The sequence below is a fragment of the Lepidochelys olivacea genome (assembly GCF_965140295.1).
Source record: "Lepidochelys olivacea isolate rLepOli2 genome assembly, chromosome: 9".
In the NCBI taxonomy this organism is placed as follows: Eukaryota; Metazoa; Chordata; order Testudines; family Cheloniidae; genus Lepidochelys; species Lepidochelys olivacea.
In genome coordinates, this window is record NC_140419.1 from 44760657 (window position 1) to 44775607 (window position 14951).

Genomic DNA, 14951 nt, shown 5'->3' on the forward strand with positions numbered 1-14951 from the left:
TTTCAACGTTTTGTATTTACTTTGTTTTTAACCAGCAATAATATTAAAAATGCACTGCTCCCAAAAAGAGTGAAAACAAAAATAGACTTTTCATATAGTTTTCACAGCATCAGTTTCAGGCAGTACATACAGTAGAGTATTAAAATACAGACATTGGCACTGTCTAAAAGCAGATGTGTAATATTTATAATACAGAATTTCAGTGGATTATTATACCTGATAAAGAAATTCCATGATGCCCTACATTTTGAGCAAATGGTAGAACCTTCCTTTGTATCTCACAGATAAAGCCTGTTTATTATTTCAAAAGCATATGGTGAAATCTTGCAGACTGTTTGCTAAAAGTACACTGGTATGCAGCCACTTCCCAGGGTGACTTTGCTGTGTCAGGTAGTGTTAAAAATTCTATTGCATGGCCACTAAATATACTGCTCACAAAGACAAGAAGGGATAATGAGCTATGCAGCTTGTATAGAAGTTGGCAGGTTCTCATCCTAGGAAATCCCTAAGTGTGGGGGTTATTGAGTTTTCATTTGGCTTCATAACTGTCATCTCTTCCTTACTTGGTTTTCAAATCATTCTGACTCCCAACACACAGCACTGAATTTCCAGTGTGACACAGCTCCAAATCCCTATTAGAATTATGCCCTGGCTGAGTCCTGCTACTCCTTGTGCCAGCAGGCCAGGTTAAGGGAAATGGGATTTGCCAGGTGAGAGGGGTGACAATTTAGCCTTGGTGACAGCTGACTTCCAAAACTGCCCAGGACACAGTGAAACTAGCTACTAATAATCCCACTTTTGTGGGCTACAGCCAGCCTGCTTCCTAGCAGCATTAATGGCCACTCTTGCCTTTTCACTGGAAAAGATGCAGCATAAGGCCAGTCTGACAGCATATACTGTTCTACTGGATATGGAAGGGTTTGGACCAGATAAGTAAGAGGGCCTAAGCTAAGCCAAATATTGAAACACCAATGCAGAGATGATTTCACTCACCGCTGTGCTATATACCCCCCCCCCCAACCCCATCAGAACTTCATGACGGGAAGAACCGGTAATAGGGGAAGAACTCAAATCCCTTTTTCCAAAAGCAACCACCCCTCTCACATGGACTATAGGAGGTCTACTAGGTGTTAGCACCATAGTGTCCTATGACTCAAGCTGTGCCTACTAACCAGTTCAGTGAAACATTTCTATTCAGGCTTAAAATTGGAATTCACACCAAGCCTTATGTAACTACAACAGTTTCTATTTATATTATATACTCTAGCTCCCTCTCCACTAGCCCATCTTAGTGCCCTTTCAATCACCAGAGCAAGGTTCGTCTCTCCCAGAACAGAAGGATCCTATTTGAGGTTTCCTCCCTAGATGTAGGCCTCAGTCTATAGAGAGCCTTTCACCCCTTCAAAGTGCATTCAGGGCTTCCCTCCACAGGCAACTCATGTCCTAACACATCATGACAGTACTAGATGAGTCTTACAGATTCCCTTCCCACGTTAAAGGATGAAGAGAGGGATAATTGTGATAGATCTATAAAGCTGTCTAGAACTCCTGTTGGATAACCATTTGGAAAAACACCAGGATCGTCTCCTGAAACTCCTCTGTGAAACAACCCTTAATTTCACTTTCTGACAGCAATTCAGCTGTCAAGGAACAGCAGGGAGGCTGTTGCATTTAGGGCTAGAAAACTGGCTCTTGAGTTGATGGAAGGATTTAAAATAATTGGATTTACCTGTAAAATGTAAGTTTTTAGCAATTCCTACAAATATGGCTTTGGTCATTTCTATTTATATAGCTCTGAATACCTCACCCTTACTCCAAAACAGCAGAGAGTAAAACTACTGATGTTAAAGCTGCTTCAATTCTAAGGCCCAGATCCTCAGAGGTATTTAGGTACCTAATTCCCATTGAAATCAATGGAAGTTGGGCACCTAAATGAGGATCTGTTCCTAAGTTACTGTCTCTGACACTGCTCCCTGCTTCCCCCATTATGGCTGTCACAGGTGTTTACTTTGCAGGTCTGGCTGGTAGCCCCAGAAAGGTTGACACTTTATTGGAAAATACATTTCAGAGTCTGTGGGTGATGAGCTGCACTTTGTGCAGAATACTGCACCCAGCAAAATTAAATAGTGCAACCATTATTTGGGTATTTGAATGGCTTGTTTGCCATGGCCTACTGTCAGGGATTCTGGGTGTACGCTGGTGGGTTAAACACAGAAGAGTGAAGTGACAACACAATCAGCCCAACTTGGAGAGCACACACAATACAGGGACTGCTCTCACTACCTCCTTTCAATTGCAGATGGCCAAGTAAACGTTTAATGGCAACCCTCCTTGTAGAGCCTAACTAAAGCAGGTCAAAAAATTTCAAATGCATTTAAAAAAGGAAAGGGGAGGGTGCTTCAAAAAGTGTTTGCAAAATGTCCTCCCTTTTTTCCAACCAGCTCTAATTCTAGTCATCGAGGAGGCAGGCAGCTTCCTGGGAGCTGAGCATGCACTGTATATTATATCCATTCCCAGTGATGAACTGCCAAAATCTGAAGAACCGGTTCCTTCAGTTGCTCTGGGTCTTCGGCGGCACTTCAGCAGCAGGTCGTTCACTCGCTCCGGGTCTTCGGAGGGACCCGCCACTGAAGTGCTGCCAAAGACCTGGAGTGCTGCCGGGTGAGTAAAAAGGGATTCTCAAGGGGAGCCTCCCCAGCCGGCAGCTCAGGCAGGCTGGAGTTTGCCCAACCCTTAACAACCGGTTCTAAACCGGCTTCTAATTTTAACAACCAGTTGTGCGAACCGGCTCCAGCTCACCATTGCCCATTCCCCTTCCCTTTGTGTGGTGTGTCTATTTTGACTGTTAACTCTTGAAGTAGGGACTGTCTGCAAGTCTGTGATGGTGCAGTGCCTAGCACATTAGGGTTGGGACCTGAGATGGGTCCCAGGCACTACTGTAGTGAACATGACTGTTAATATCCTTACGGATCTGTCACAAGAGGTCACCTACCAGCATGTCAGTGTTTTCAGTTTAACTTGGAGGGAAAAAAACCTAACAGACTAGAGGCTGCAGAGAGTGTATGTCAACTGTCACATTGCAGTGGCTTAGCCAGTAGATATCTGCTCTCTTGAGTGTGTCAATCAAACTTTGCTTGAGGAAACTCTGGTCTGGATTTGCAATCATTCATGCTAGATCAGGTAGTTCTACCACATGATAGCCCAGATAATTAGATGTACCAATGGGACAAGAATAGGGTTGGCAGAATTTGAGTTTTATTTTTTATAGTGTTGATGGATAATATCCATGTTTATTTTTAAGCATTTTTAATTTTTATATACTGTAGTGCAGTGGTTCCCAAACCTTAACAACCTGTGAACCCCTTTCACTAAAATGTCAAGTCTCACGAACCCCCTCCTAAAAATTAATATTTCCAGGGATTTTCTCCTTTACCTGAGTATAAATTATAAAAGGAGTGATCTTGGAAATATAAAATTTGTTTTTATGACATGCTTATTACACAATATTTATTAATGATTATTTATCATTACAGTATTATTACATTATGAAAACGGCAACATCTCACATTTCTGTGGTTGTACTTATGGGTTTTCCCCAGAGGAACAGGAAGAAGAAATACATTTTTTAAAATAGGCAAATGTGGATGTAAAAAGACATCAATTAGCAGGGGGCTTTGGTTGATCAGGTGTAGTACCTTTGTAACTTATTTTTTGCATCAGGTTAGATGAGATCTAGTTCTTATATTATGGGAACAAGTAAATAACTTTTCCTTATTCACTTTCTCCACACTACTCATGATTTTATATACCTCTTTCATAGCCTCCTCTTTTCCAAGCTGAAAAGTCCTAGCCTCTTTAATCTCTTCTCATAGGGGCCCCCTTCCAAACCCCTAATCATTTTCTGAACCTTTTCTAATGCCAGTATATCTTTTTTGAGATGAGGGGACCACATCTGTATGCAGTATTCAAGATGTGGGCATACCATGGATTTATATAAGGTCAATAAGATATTCTCCATCTTATTCTCTATCCCTTTTTTAATGATTCCTAACATCCCGTTTGTTTTTTTGACTGCCGCTGCACACTGTGTGGACGTCTTCAGAGAACTATCCACAATGACTCCAAGATCTTTCTTCTGATTAGTTGTAGCTAAATTAGCTCCCATCATATTGTATGTATAGTTGGGGTTATTTTTTCCAATGTGCATTACTTTACATTTATCTACATTAAATTGTTGCCCAGTCACTTAGTTTTGTGAGATCTTTTTCAAGTTCTTCACAGTCTGCCTGGGATTTAACTATCTTGAGCAGTTTAGTATCGTCTGCAAACTTTGCCACCTCGCTGTTTACCCCTTTCTCCAGATCATTTATGAATAAGTTGAAAAAGACTGGTCCTAGGACTGACCCTTGGGGAACACCACTAGTTACCCCTCTCCATTCTGAAAATTTACCATTTATTCCTATCCTTTGTTCCCAGTCTTTTAACCAGTTCTCAATCCATGACAGGATCTTCCCTCTTATCCCATGACAACTTAATTTATGTAAGAGCCTTTGGTGAGGGACCTTATCAAAGGCTTTCTGGAAATCTAAGTACACTGTGTCCACTGGATCCCCCTTGTCCACATGTTTGTTGACTCCGTCAAAGAACTCTAATAGATTAGTAAGACATGATCTCCCTTTACAGAAATCATGTTGACTTTTGCGCAACAATTTATGTTCTTCTACGTGTCTGATAATTTTATTCTTTACTATTGTTTCAACTAATTTGCCAGGTACTGACATTAGACTTACTGCTCTGTAATTGCCAGGATCACCTCTAGAGCCCTTCTTAAATATTGGCGTTACGTTAGCTATCTTCCAGTCATTGGGTACAGTAGCTGATTTAAAGGACAGGTTACAAACCATACTTAATAGTTGCACAATTTCACATTTGAGTTCTTTCAGAACTCTTGGGTGAATGCCATCTGGTCCCAGTGACTTGTTACTGTTAAGTTTCTCAGTTAATTCCAAAACCTCCTTTAGTGTCACTACATCAGTCTGACTCAGGTCAGCATGCACTTAGGACCCAGGTCCTAGGACCTTACTAGGAGGGTTGGTCAGAGCTTGAGTCCCACTGTGACTTGGGTCCAAGACCTGTCACTTTGCAGTCTGTAGGCAGCTCAAGCCCGACCCAAGTCAGAAGGTCTGGGTAGTGTAGCATGGATGCATTAGCATGGCTGTGAGACATGGGTCCAGCAATTGGAAGCTTAAGTTTACAAGACAGTGTGGACACTCAAGCACGGGTTTGGAAACAGAGATTTCTTAAGCTTGTATTCCACAGACCTAGGTATGCCTTTCCTGGAACGGAGTTGTATACCTCGGGATCCTCTATCAAACGAGACCCATCACTGGTCCTGAACAGACTTAAGAACTCATTGCAGTCACCTCATCTGAATATCCGCCAAGCAGTGAAACATAGGATAGCAAAGCACTGAAGTACCCTGGACCCTAAAGCTTTATAGCATGCTGAGACTAGGAAAACATGTAGTGTTTTAAGGCTGTATCTAGATTTAAAAGTCTAATGTAGAACCAGGCAGTGTATATTTTAATCACATGCTTAGCTGAGCAAGATAAGTCTACACATTTTAAAAACACACCTTTAAATCCCAGTCTAGACAAAGCTTTAGCAATGCATTTTAACTATCAGTATTTTAAGCAGCACTTCCCAACTAATATCAACAGGGCAGTCATGTTGAAAAAAAAGAGTTGGTTGGTTGTGATCAAACCCTGGTAAAAAACAATCTATTCTCCAAGTCCAGACATGGCTTAAGACTCTGAACTGTAGCCTTTGCCGCAGTAGCAGTTAGCATAATTTTTGCTTAAGACTGTTGAATTGATTTTGATAGAATAAATGGGCCCAGAGAGTCCATGACCGTGTCACTGTACAACTTTAAATAGTTCAGCAAGGCTCAGAGTTTTGAGTACAGACACCTTGGCCTGCTTAATATCATGGCAAAAACCATTAGAAAATCCATGCCAAAGTTTGGTGATGTATTGATCAGGATACACAGGACACACAAGACCAGAGGTGATGAGCAGAATGGTCAATAAAATAATGTGAGGATGGACTAATCAGGCTTAATTTCTGACCCACCAATTTTTGGTCCACTGATCTCCAGTTTCCCACTCCTTTGTTTACCAGGCACAATCTCAGCATAGTCCATGAGTTATATCGGTAGCCCTTTTCGTTTGGGCTAATTCAGTCTGTCTCCGTTTTTGTACCTTTTCCCATCACTATTCATTGTTATGTAGTGTTCCAATCACCTGTAAACCTTTATCTGCCACTTCTACACTTAGACACACAATTGGGGCTGGCCAGCTATCTCCCATTATTACAGCAGAAGACACACAGCAGACTCCCTTAATCCTATTCCAAACAAGCAGACACATTTGGCTACTTCTGAAGCCTCCAGAATGGCCTAACTGAGAGCACTAGTTAACCCTGTGACAAAGGTGCAGAGGACCATGGTGGAGGGCCAATTACTGGATAAGCCAGACACTGTAATAGCCACTTTTGAACCCGGTTGAACACTGCAAGCAAGGTATGGCAGCCGCTGCACCCATCTTATCAAACACAGCCATACTCCATGCTCACACAACCTTTTCCTTCCTCTCCTTCAGTCTTAATGAGCCAAGCTTTCCAACCTCTTAGCCACATGAAAATAACGGCTGAAACATCAGATAATCCATAATGAGGCAAAGAGGAGGTGCAGCTTTGACACATGAATAGGGAGAACACTGCACACTGGCAGATGTGACTGCATCCAAGAGGGGTAAAACCAGATAAAGAAACATTAAGAAAATCATTCATTGAAAGCAAGTGAAACGCTAAGGGGCTGAGGTGTAGAATCAAGATGCTCGAGGCAGGAAAAACAACTTTTTCCAGGAGGAAATCAGCAAGCGGCTCTAAAAGGGAGAATGAAAGCTCCAGCAAGTAGGTATAGGATGAAACTAGTGCAGTCAGACCTAGTCCATCTAGGCTGTTCTATACCCTTCATTGAGCATCAGCTTTTTAAGGAATACAGCATGCAGAGCTGGCTCGGGAGTCTACTTTTATTAGGTGTTGGAGTAAAAGTGGACTTAGCAGACTGGTTTGATTTAACGGTGTTGGAAATTATAAGTAGGGTGACCAGACAACAAGTGTGAAAAATCAGGACAGAGGGGAGTCTTATATAAGACAAGCCCCTAATATTGGGACGTCTGGTCACCCTCATTATAAGTAAGCAGTTCCCAAACTTACCTTTTGTATTTATTTGCTCTCACATTGAGCAGAGGTGCCTGCTGTCTGTACACTGCACTAATTCTGTATTCTGGGTCCTTCTGTTTTTACCAACTTGTTTCAGGCAGGAGTATCGTCCATGGACCGGAGCCAAACCGTCGAAGCCCATAAAGACAAAGCAAGGCTTCATTATTCCAGAAGATCATTTTGTGCAAGAGACTAGCTACAGGGCAGATTTTAAGGTAATTATACTTTTTTACAAACCCTGGAGGCCTTTTGAAGAGAACCCAAAGAAAATTCCATACCCCTTACATATTACCAATGTATTGTGGTTAGAAACCAAGCCATGACTTGAGCAAATGCTCTTCCCTCATTGCACAGTAGTCACCTCTTGTTTTCGGAGAGACCTGGCGGAGAGTCTTCATAACTATTAATTCAATGCTAAGGACAAGATTTTAAACTACACAGGAGTCAGGAAGTTCAAAATTATGGTTCCCACAGTAATCTTGACTCAGACATCTTCTTGGTCCGTAGTACTGTGTTACTGTATACAATCAATTTAATACCATCTGTACATGTGCAGTGTAGTCAAATTATGCTAACGTCGATGTTATCTGTTGATGTTAGGGTTTGCTGTGAAGCACATCTAACTTTGAATTTCCTGATCTGTGCATTTAAAATCTCAACCCTGACATTAATACCGCATTGTGTGCACAAACCTATGTTTGTAGGTATGCATGAGAGTGACGGTGGACACTGGGGCCACCACCAAAAAAATAGAACTGAGCATCTATGGACAGAGAAAGAGACTTCAGTCTCCAGTAATATCAAGATACCTGTTCTAAGCAGGGAGTGAGATACAGAGAAGCTGGGATCCTAGAAATGTTAGGATTCCCTGAGCTTTTTCATCCTCTTTATAAGACACTGTACTACACTATATAACAAGCTTACACTTCCTTGCCTACAAAGCAATTCCAAGGGATGCTGAAAAACCTACAAGCAAACATTCTCTCTGTTCAGGAGTTTCCCTAAGTCTCTCCTTAAATGTGTAAAGCAAACAGCATCCCGCCAACTGAGAACAGATTACATGTGAGCAATACCCCACTCTGCAGCCTTCTGCAATGCTACAGTACTTAGAGCCCAACCCCAAAGCTGGCCACAAGCTGCACCATCGACCTTGAACAGTAGATGGACATGGTCTAACAGGCAAGACAGCCTCAACACTGCTGCAAGGCAAACCCACTCTGTCAACCTCCCTCTCTCCCATTTGCTCTGAGGGGTATAGGAAGGTTTCTCCTGGTTTCTGTGGTGCAGCAAAATGGGAAGGACCAGTGATGTAGACTCATTAAAATGATGCATTTTAAGGCTGGAGTCCCTCTCATCTCACAGATGGCAGAAGATGAAGTTACTTTTTTCCTGTTCACCAAAAAGGTACCCCTCCCCCAAGCCTTGAGCTGAGAGAAGCCCCAACAACTAGAACTAGAATTAAAAGCCAAGGAGCTCGGAAAAAAATTTCAAACTTCAAAAATCTGCTCTGTGTTTTATTTCTGTAGGAGGCCCAGATCCATATTTGATCCATTGCTGTTGCATTCGAATACAACCAGCATCGGCCATAAACTTGAGACACTGGCCATACAGCAACATCATGTAGAGAAATCTAAATCTGGCAGAGGTGGTAGGGGTGCCAAGAAGCAGTGCTGCAGAGCTTACATCTCTTTCTGCTCTTCTGCCGAGTCCACTGGCACAGTGGCATCTGGTCAACTTGAACACAAAGTGGACACAAGCAGATCTCTGTACGGCTCTCTCTACCTTTCCGCCATTTGAGGAAGGGTTACTTGGGAAGCTAGGTGAAGAAATGGATTGTGCAACATTGCAGAATCCAGCCCTGGCCACAGAATTGCTCTCCAGCTTTGATGAAAAGTAAATACATACATTTGTAGCCCTGATCATTGCAAAGAAAGCCTTCCAACTGTGAACCCAATTAAATAGCTGCAGTGGAGTCTCCCTGGTGGTGACTGTCCCATTCATCTCCAGGGGATGTTAATTTAGAAATCAAATGGGGGCAATTTAAATGTCAACACTTAACCATTTCACTGTGGATGATTTTAACGAACATACAGCTAATGTGCTTATCCTGTAATTGCAAACTGCCTTCCCCTTTTCCAGCGGCCTAAACTTCCAGCCTGCCTCAGACAACCCCTGCAGTGCACTTATATGTTTGCAGTACAAAATTCTGTAGCACATTGAAAATGACAAATGTAGGAACAGCATAAAATTGAATGTAATATCAAGGCCACACAAGGGACAAGGTTCTGCTTGTATTATTCATTTTCATATTTAATTCAAGAGCAGCCTCTAGCCCTTTAAAAACTTACTTAAAGATGCCACTGACTTGCCAGTCTGTTGCACTGGGGTACTGCAGAATGAACAGGCATTTCAGCAGAATTTAGGTCAATTGGACATTAGTGTACAAGGAGCCTGGCCCACAGAATCTGTCAGAATAGCAGGCAGATGGTACCACAGGAAGCACTGTCATCACAAGGGGCTGATTGAGGGGCAAAGAAGAAAGCATTACAGCTGAGCGCCAGAGACTGTTGATTTTCCATAGCAAGGGAGGAGAGGAGAATGGTGCACAATATTAAGGCTAAGTTTTTCAAAGCCACCTGGAGGATTTGGACTTCCAGTTCCCACTAATTAGCTGATTCCATATCCTGATTCTGGTGCTTTGCTGAGAACTGGATTGAAGCTGAAACAATTTATTAACTCCCAAAACATTTAATGGGAAGTTGAGCATCCAGATCCCGTAGGCAGCTTGAAAATATCTCAGTCTAAAATGTCAAATAAAGTTGTGTCAGCTTCAGTCCTGTTCTCAGTGAAGTACAAAGTGTTTCAATACAGCCAAACTTTTTTTGGAGCGGCTGGGATGTGGTATCAGCAGTAGGACTCCAAGAGATTAAAGAAGAGAGAAAACAAGTGGATGTGAAGTCCACAAAGAACTCTCCAAATGAGGATCAGAGTAGTTTGCCTTGTTTGAGTCTTTCATAGACCAGAGTTAAAACTCATAGTGTGTTTGAATATTAAACTTTGGCCACAGTTTGTGTGATCCCCATCAGACGTTATTACAAGAGTTGACATTCTTATGGAATGCAAAGATAAAGAGGTCATAAGTTGCTGAACGGGAGCATTCTGGGCCTGCTGAAAAAAGAGGAAAGAGACGGACAGCAACAGCAGGATTGTAAAGGGGGGAAAAGACTGCTAGAATCTCTGTGCTTGCAAGCATAGGTTTTAATACTCAAACAGAGCACAAAGCTGACCAAAATGTTGCAGTGAAACAAAAAAAACTTCCAGTGCTTCCACGTGACCTATGGATGCCGTGGGAGAGACCAGTTACAGACCCAAAACAGCACTTACTCCAGTCATAGGCGCCGACCACGGGGAAAAAAATAGCAGGTGCTTAGTACCCACCGGCAGCCAATTCCCCTCTTCCCCAGCACCTCTCGCCTCCAGCAGCCCTGCTGATCAACTCCTCCTGCCCACTGCAATCAGCTGTTCCATGGTTTGCAGGAGGCACTGGGAGGAGAGGGGCTGGGGCGTGCTCAGGGACGGGGTCGGAAAGGGGTGGAGCGGGGACGGGGTCGAGGGTGGAGCGGGGACGGGGTCGAGGGTGGAGCGGGGACGGGGTCGAGGGTGGAGCGGGGACGGGAAGAGGTGGGATGGGGTGGGGGCTTAGAGGAAGGGAAGAAGTGAGGGTGTGGGGGGGTGAGCACCCTCCGGGTAGAGGGGAAGTCGGCATCAATAACTTCAGTTATTGATCGGAGGAAAAGATAAAATCTGAAACGCATATGCATAGAGAGAAACCACCAAGGACACAAAATATTGAAGCTCTCCAGACTGAGCCAGTAATGGCCCTGTCTCCCAGAACAGCAGAGTACAGAGGCTTTTCTGTCATACCCAGCAAAGCAAACAGCATTATTGTGAGGAAAGCAATAGCTTGGCATGAAGATGATGCTTGGAAACAGCTAGATCATACAGAGTGAAGATACATTTTGAAGTCACTCGTGTTTACTCGGCCATAGAAGAACTTTAAAAACTATTCAGGCTTTTCCTTTTGCCCAAGCCCTGGCTTTGCTACACATGTGTGATTCAGTTAACATAAGAATAGCCATACTGGGTCAGACCAATGGGTACATCTAGTCCAGTGGCTGGTACCAGATGCTTCAGAAAGAATGAACAGAACAGGGCAATTATCAAGTGATTCATCCCATCATCCAGTCCCAGCTTCTGGCAGTCAGATGCTTAGGGACACCCAGAGAATAGGGTTGCGTCCCTGACCATCTTGGCTAACAGTCATAGAATCATAGCAGATTAGGGTTGGAAGAGATCTCAGAAGGTCATCTAGTCCAACCCCCTGTTCAAAGCAGGACCAACCCCAACTAAATCATTGATCGACCTATCCTCCATGAACTTGTCTAGCTCCTTTTTGACCCCAGTTATACTTTTGACCTTCAGAATATCCCCTAGCAATGAGTTCCACAAATGGTTTTACAATAACCTGTACATAGGATTTAGCTTGGGTTTTCCAGCTTTGATCTCCACAGTGGCTTTGTTTGTAATATTATTCTCTTCACCAGCATTTAAGACTCATCCCCAGAGGAATGCGAAAAAAACAGATCAATAGCTAATTTCCTTTTTTCCCATGTCCTGTTCTTATGCTCCTCTTCCTTGCTCCTCTTCCTCACTCCTCCAGCAGCACTGTTAGAGTAATTAAGACCAAACAAAACTTACATAGTTATGTTTGAGGCCAGCTACCTTCTGAATCCTGGGCAGGAGACACAAGTAAAGACAATTCCATTTAAATTCAGTTAGTCTCTTATTATGTTAAGAGACAGGCTCTTCAGCTATCCTGCATCAGTAGTCACCATCTGTTCACCACAGTGATACTACACTTAGGGTGAAATCCTGGCTCCATTGAAGTCAATAGGAATTTTGCTCTGGAGTCATCTCTGCCATCTCTCTCACAGTCCCTATTTGAAGAGCATACAATGTTACCAGAGGTAAGGTATCACAACCAAGCATGGAGAATATTCAGAATAGTTAACTTTTCTTCCTGAATGCTGCATGTGTGTGCCCAGACTGCAGTACACTTGCTATTTCATAAAGCACTGAGCTCAGACATTTTTGAAGAGATGTCTCTTGTTGGTGTCCTCCAAGCGGTTCCGATTTTGCACCATGCAGACCTCTTCTCCAGTCTCTGACTTTAACCAATCACTAGGCCTTTATGTATTTGCCTTTATGTTTGTGTGAAACAAATGTTAGCGAAGATTTGTGAAAGAGTCAGTAGTTCACTCTGTGCACATTGGCTAGGAAGCCATTAGCAACCTGCCAGCAAGAATCACTCAAACATGCTTGTCTTGCTATTGTAGACAGAGCCTCAAGTCCTACCTGCACCATAACCTTTAACTGTGTTGAAGGACGCAGTTACAACGAAGCAGCCCATCCAAACTGTTCCGGTCTTGCAGTGTGGATCTGATTGAACCAATTTTTTACAGTGATCTGGAACTGTGCTATAAAAATGGTTCAGTCTCATCTACAGTTCCAGACCAACCTGTGGAGAGGAGACCAGACACATTTGGGCCAAGAACCAACATGATTACTTTACCCAGAAGTGGTGCTAATGCATATTATGTCCCCTTTTAGATTCCAGAAGCGAAGACCAAGTTTTCCCGCAACCCTTCTGCAGTTTTCCAGGCTCCCTCTCGTATCCTCAACGTGTGAACCTGGATCTGGTTCACGTCCAGGCAGCTTAAATGTGGGTTGTTTGTAAAAATGTCCTGCTATGCAACTTTCATGCAGGGTGTTAAGATCAAAGAAACAATATTATCAAAAGCAGCTACAGTGAGTAATGATATATACATAATATCTGTGAATACACAAATCACGAAGCACTTGATTTGGAACTGGCAAAACAGACTGCAAGGGATGACCTAGTTTTTGTAGAAACAGGCTCATTACTATGCCAGCTGGTATCACGTTAGGAGATTGACTTTGGGCAGCAAAGACAGCATTGCAGACAATGCCCCTACAGTTAGCTGCATTTGTGGGGGGAAAAAAATCACAAATGGAAATTATAACTAAAACCAAAACCAGTGCTATTTAACAGACCCATCTACAGTAGGTCAGTGAAAGAGATGGTGAATGATCCAAGCTGACTTTTGAACTTGTTTTTATTTTTTTTAAGTTTGAAATAAACAAGAAAGCATCTCACACATACATGGAAATACTACACCAAACAGTATAACTTCCGTGGCTGGCATGGATTTCAGTGGTGTTTTAGAAGTTTTTTGGCATGATAATACGCTGAAAAAGAAAATCAGACAAAAAGTCACTAAGGCTTCGTGGCTGAAAGCTGAATATTTCAAAGTTGGAAAGCCACCTTAGGTGTAGTTTGAATTTCTAAAGAACAAACAATAGCATGAGAGAGAATCCAGAAAGTCCTGAAAAACAATGCCTCAACTTGGCTCTTGTCTGACAGCAAACTCATTAGGTCAGCTCAGATAACTACTGTGGATTGTATGGGCCAGAATCTAAAATATTTATGGATGTAATTTGTAATGGTCATGCTTAAGGTATATGTATATAGTGTACATGGATTTTGCATAATGGAATCTGAAGATTCTTTAATAAAGGGATATGCTTAAACTTTTATTAAATACTATTTGCTTATGCAAGATGGAAAATATATTGCCTTGAAACTACTGAATTATTGCCTGTATATTGGTAATGCTAGTGCTAAAAATAACCACAGATGAATGTTACATGGATACTCTATTTAAAAAAAAGCAGAATGTAATTCACACCTTCATTTTTAAAAATGGACCATTTTAAATTTAATTATTCTAAAGATTACTTTTTTTTAAAAGATAACTGATGTGGAATTAACTTTTACTCATTCTGTTTTAATAACCCTTTCCTAGCGCTCGTTCATCTAGATTGTGATAAGCTTAGAGTTTTTATCTAAAGGGTTTATGCAATAGAGTTAATCTATTTCTAATTTAACATTTTTCCTAATTTTCTTTCAAAAATGTCATATAGAAAAAAGTTATAGTTTGTGTGTTAGAAATTTGTCTATTAGAATGAAAGGAAATGTTACCCTCAGACTTGACCAGTAATCAGTTATTCATTCATCTGCAACGAAACAGACTTTGATAAAATGGGAAGTTACAGAAATTTTCTCTCAACATTTTCCCAGCTCAAGTCAAAGGCTGGTTTAATGATCCTTTGGACTATACAAACACAGTCACATTGCCAATCATCTCCATAAGAACGACTCTTGAACTGGAGGCTGGTGGACTATATTTGAAATGTATCTAGAACGTACATTGCATTATATAGGAATTTAATGGAGCCGGTTCCATTAAAGCTGGTACGATTGAGCCACTAAGACTCAACTGTGAGTAAAGATAATATGCCCATTAATGTCAGTTTCTTTGGGATGGGGGAATGAAATTTCTTGCACTCTTCAGATTTTATGTTGGGACTTATTGCCAGATGAATCTGCAGTATTTAACATCAGTACTTGCAGAAAAAAAAATGTATCTATCTCGTTTTGGGGTGGGGGGATCATAATTTTTTCTGGAAACTGACTGAAATATTCAAACTGCACTAAATGTTTTGCATGTTAAATGTTTCTAAGA

General features: G+C 41.9%; 1 protein-coding gene across 2 annotated transcripts in view; it reads left to right on the top strand.

The window, feature by feature from the left end:
- The window catches only part of MAP6D1 (MAP6 domain containing 1), a 29074-nt gene extending 15008 nt beyond the window's left edge, over window positions 1–14066 (top strand). The window contains exons 2-3 of one of the 2 annotated variants that reach the window (XM_084639695.1): window positions 7382–7499; window positions 12955–14066. In XM_084639695.1, the coding sequence (XP_084495821.1) occupies window positions 7382–7499; window positions 12955–13032 (196 nt within the window). In that variant the 3' untranslated portion in view covers window positions 13033–14066. Of the gene's footprint in view, window positions 1–7381; window positions 7500–8810; window positions 9219–12954 lie in introns of those variants that run through there. The other variant, XM_084639696.1, reaches the window with a different exon arrangement.
- Window positions 14067–14951: the final 885 nt, after the last annotated feature.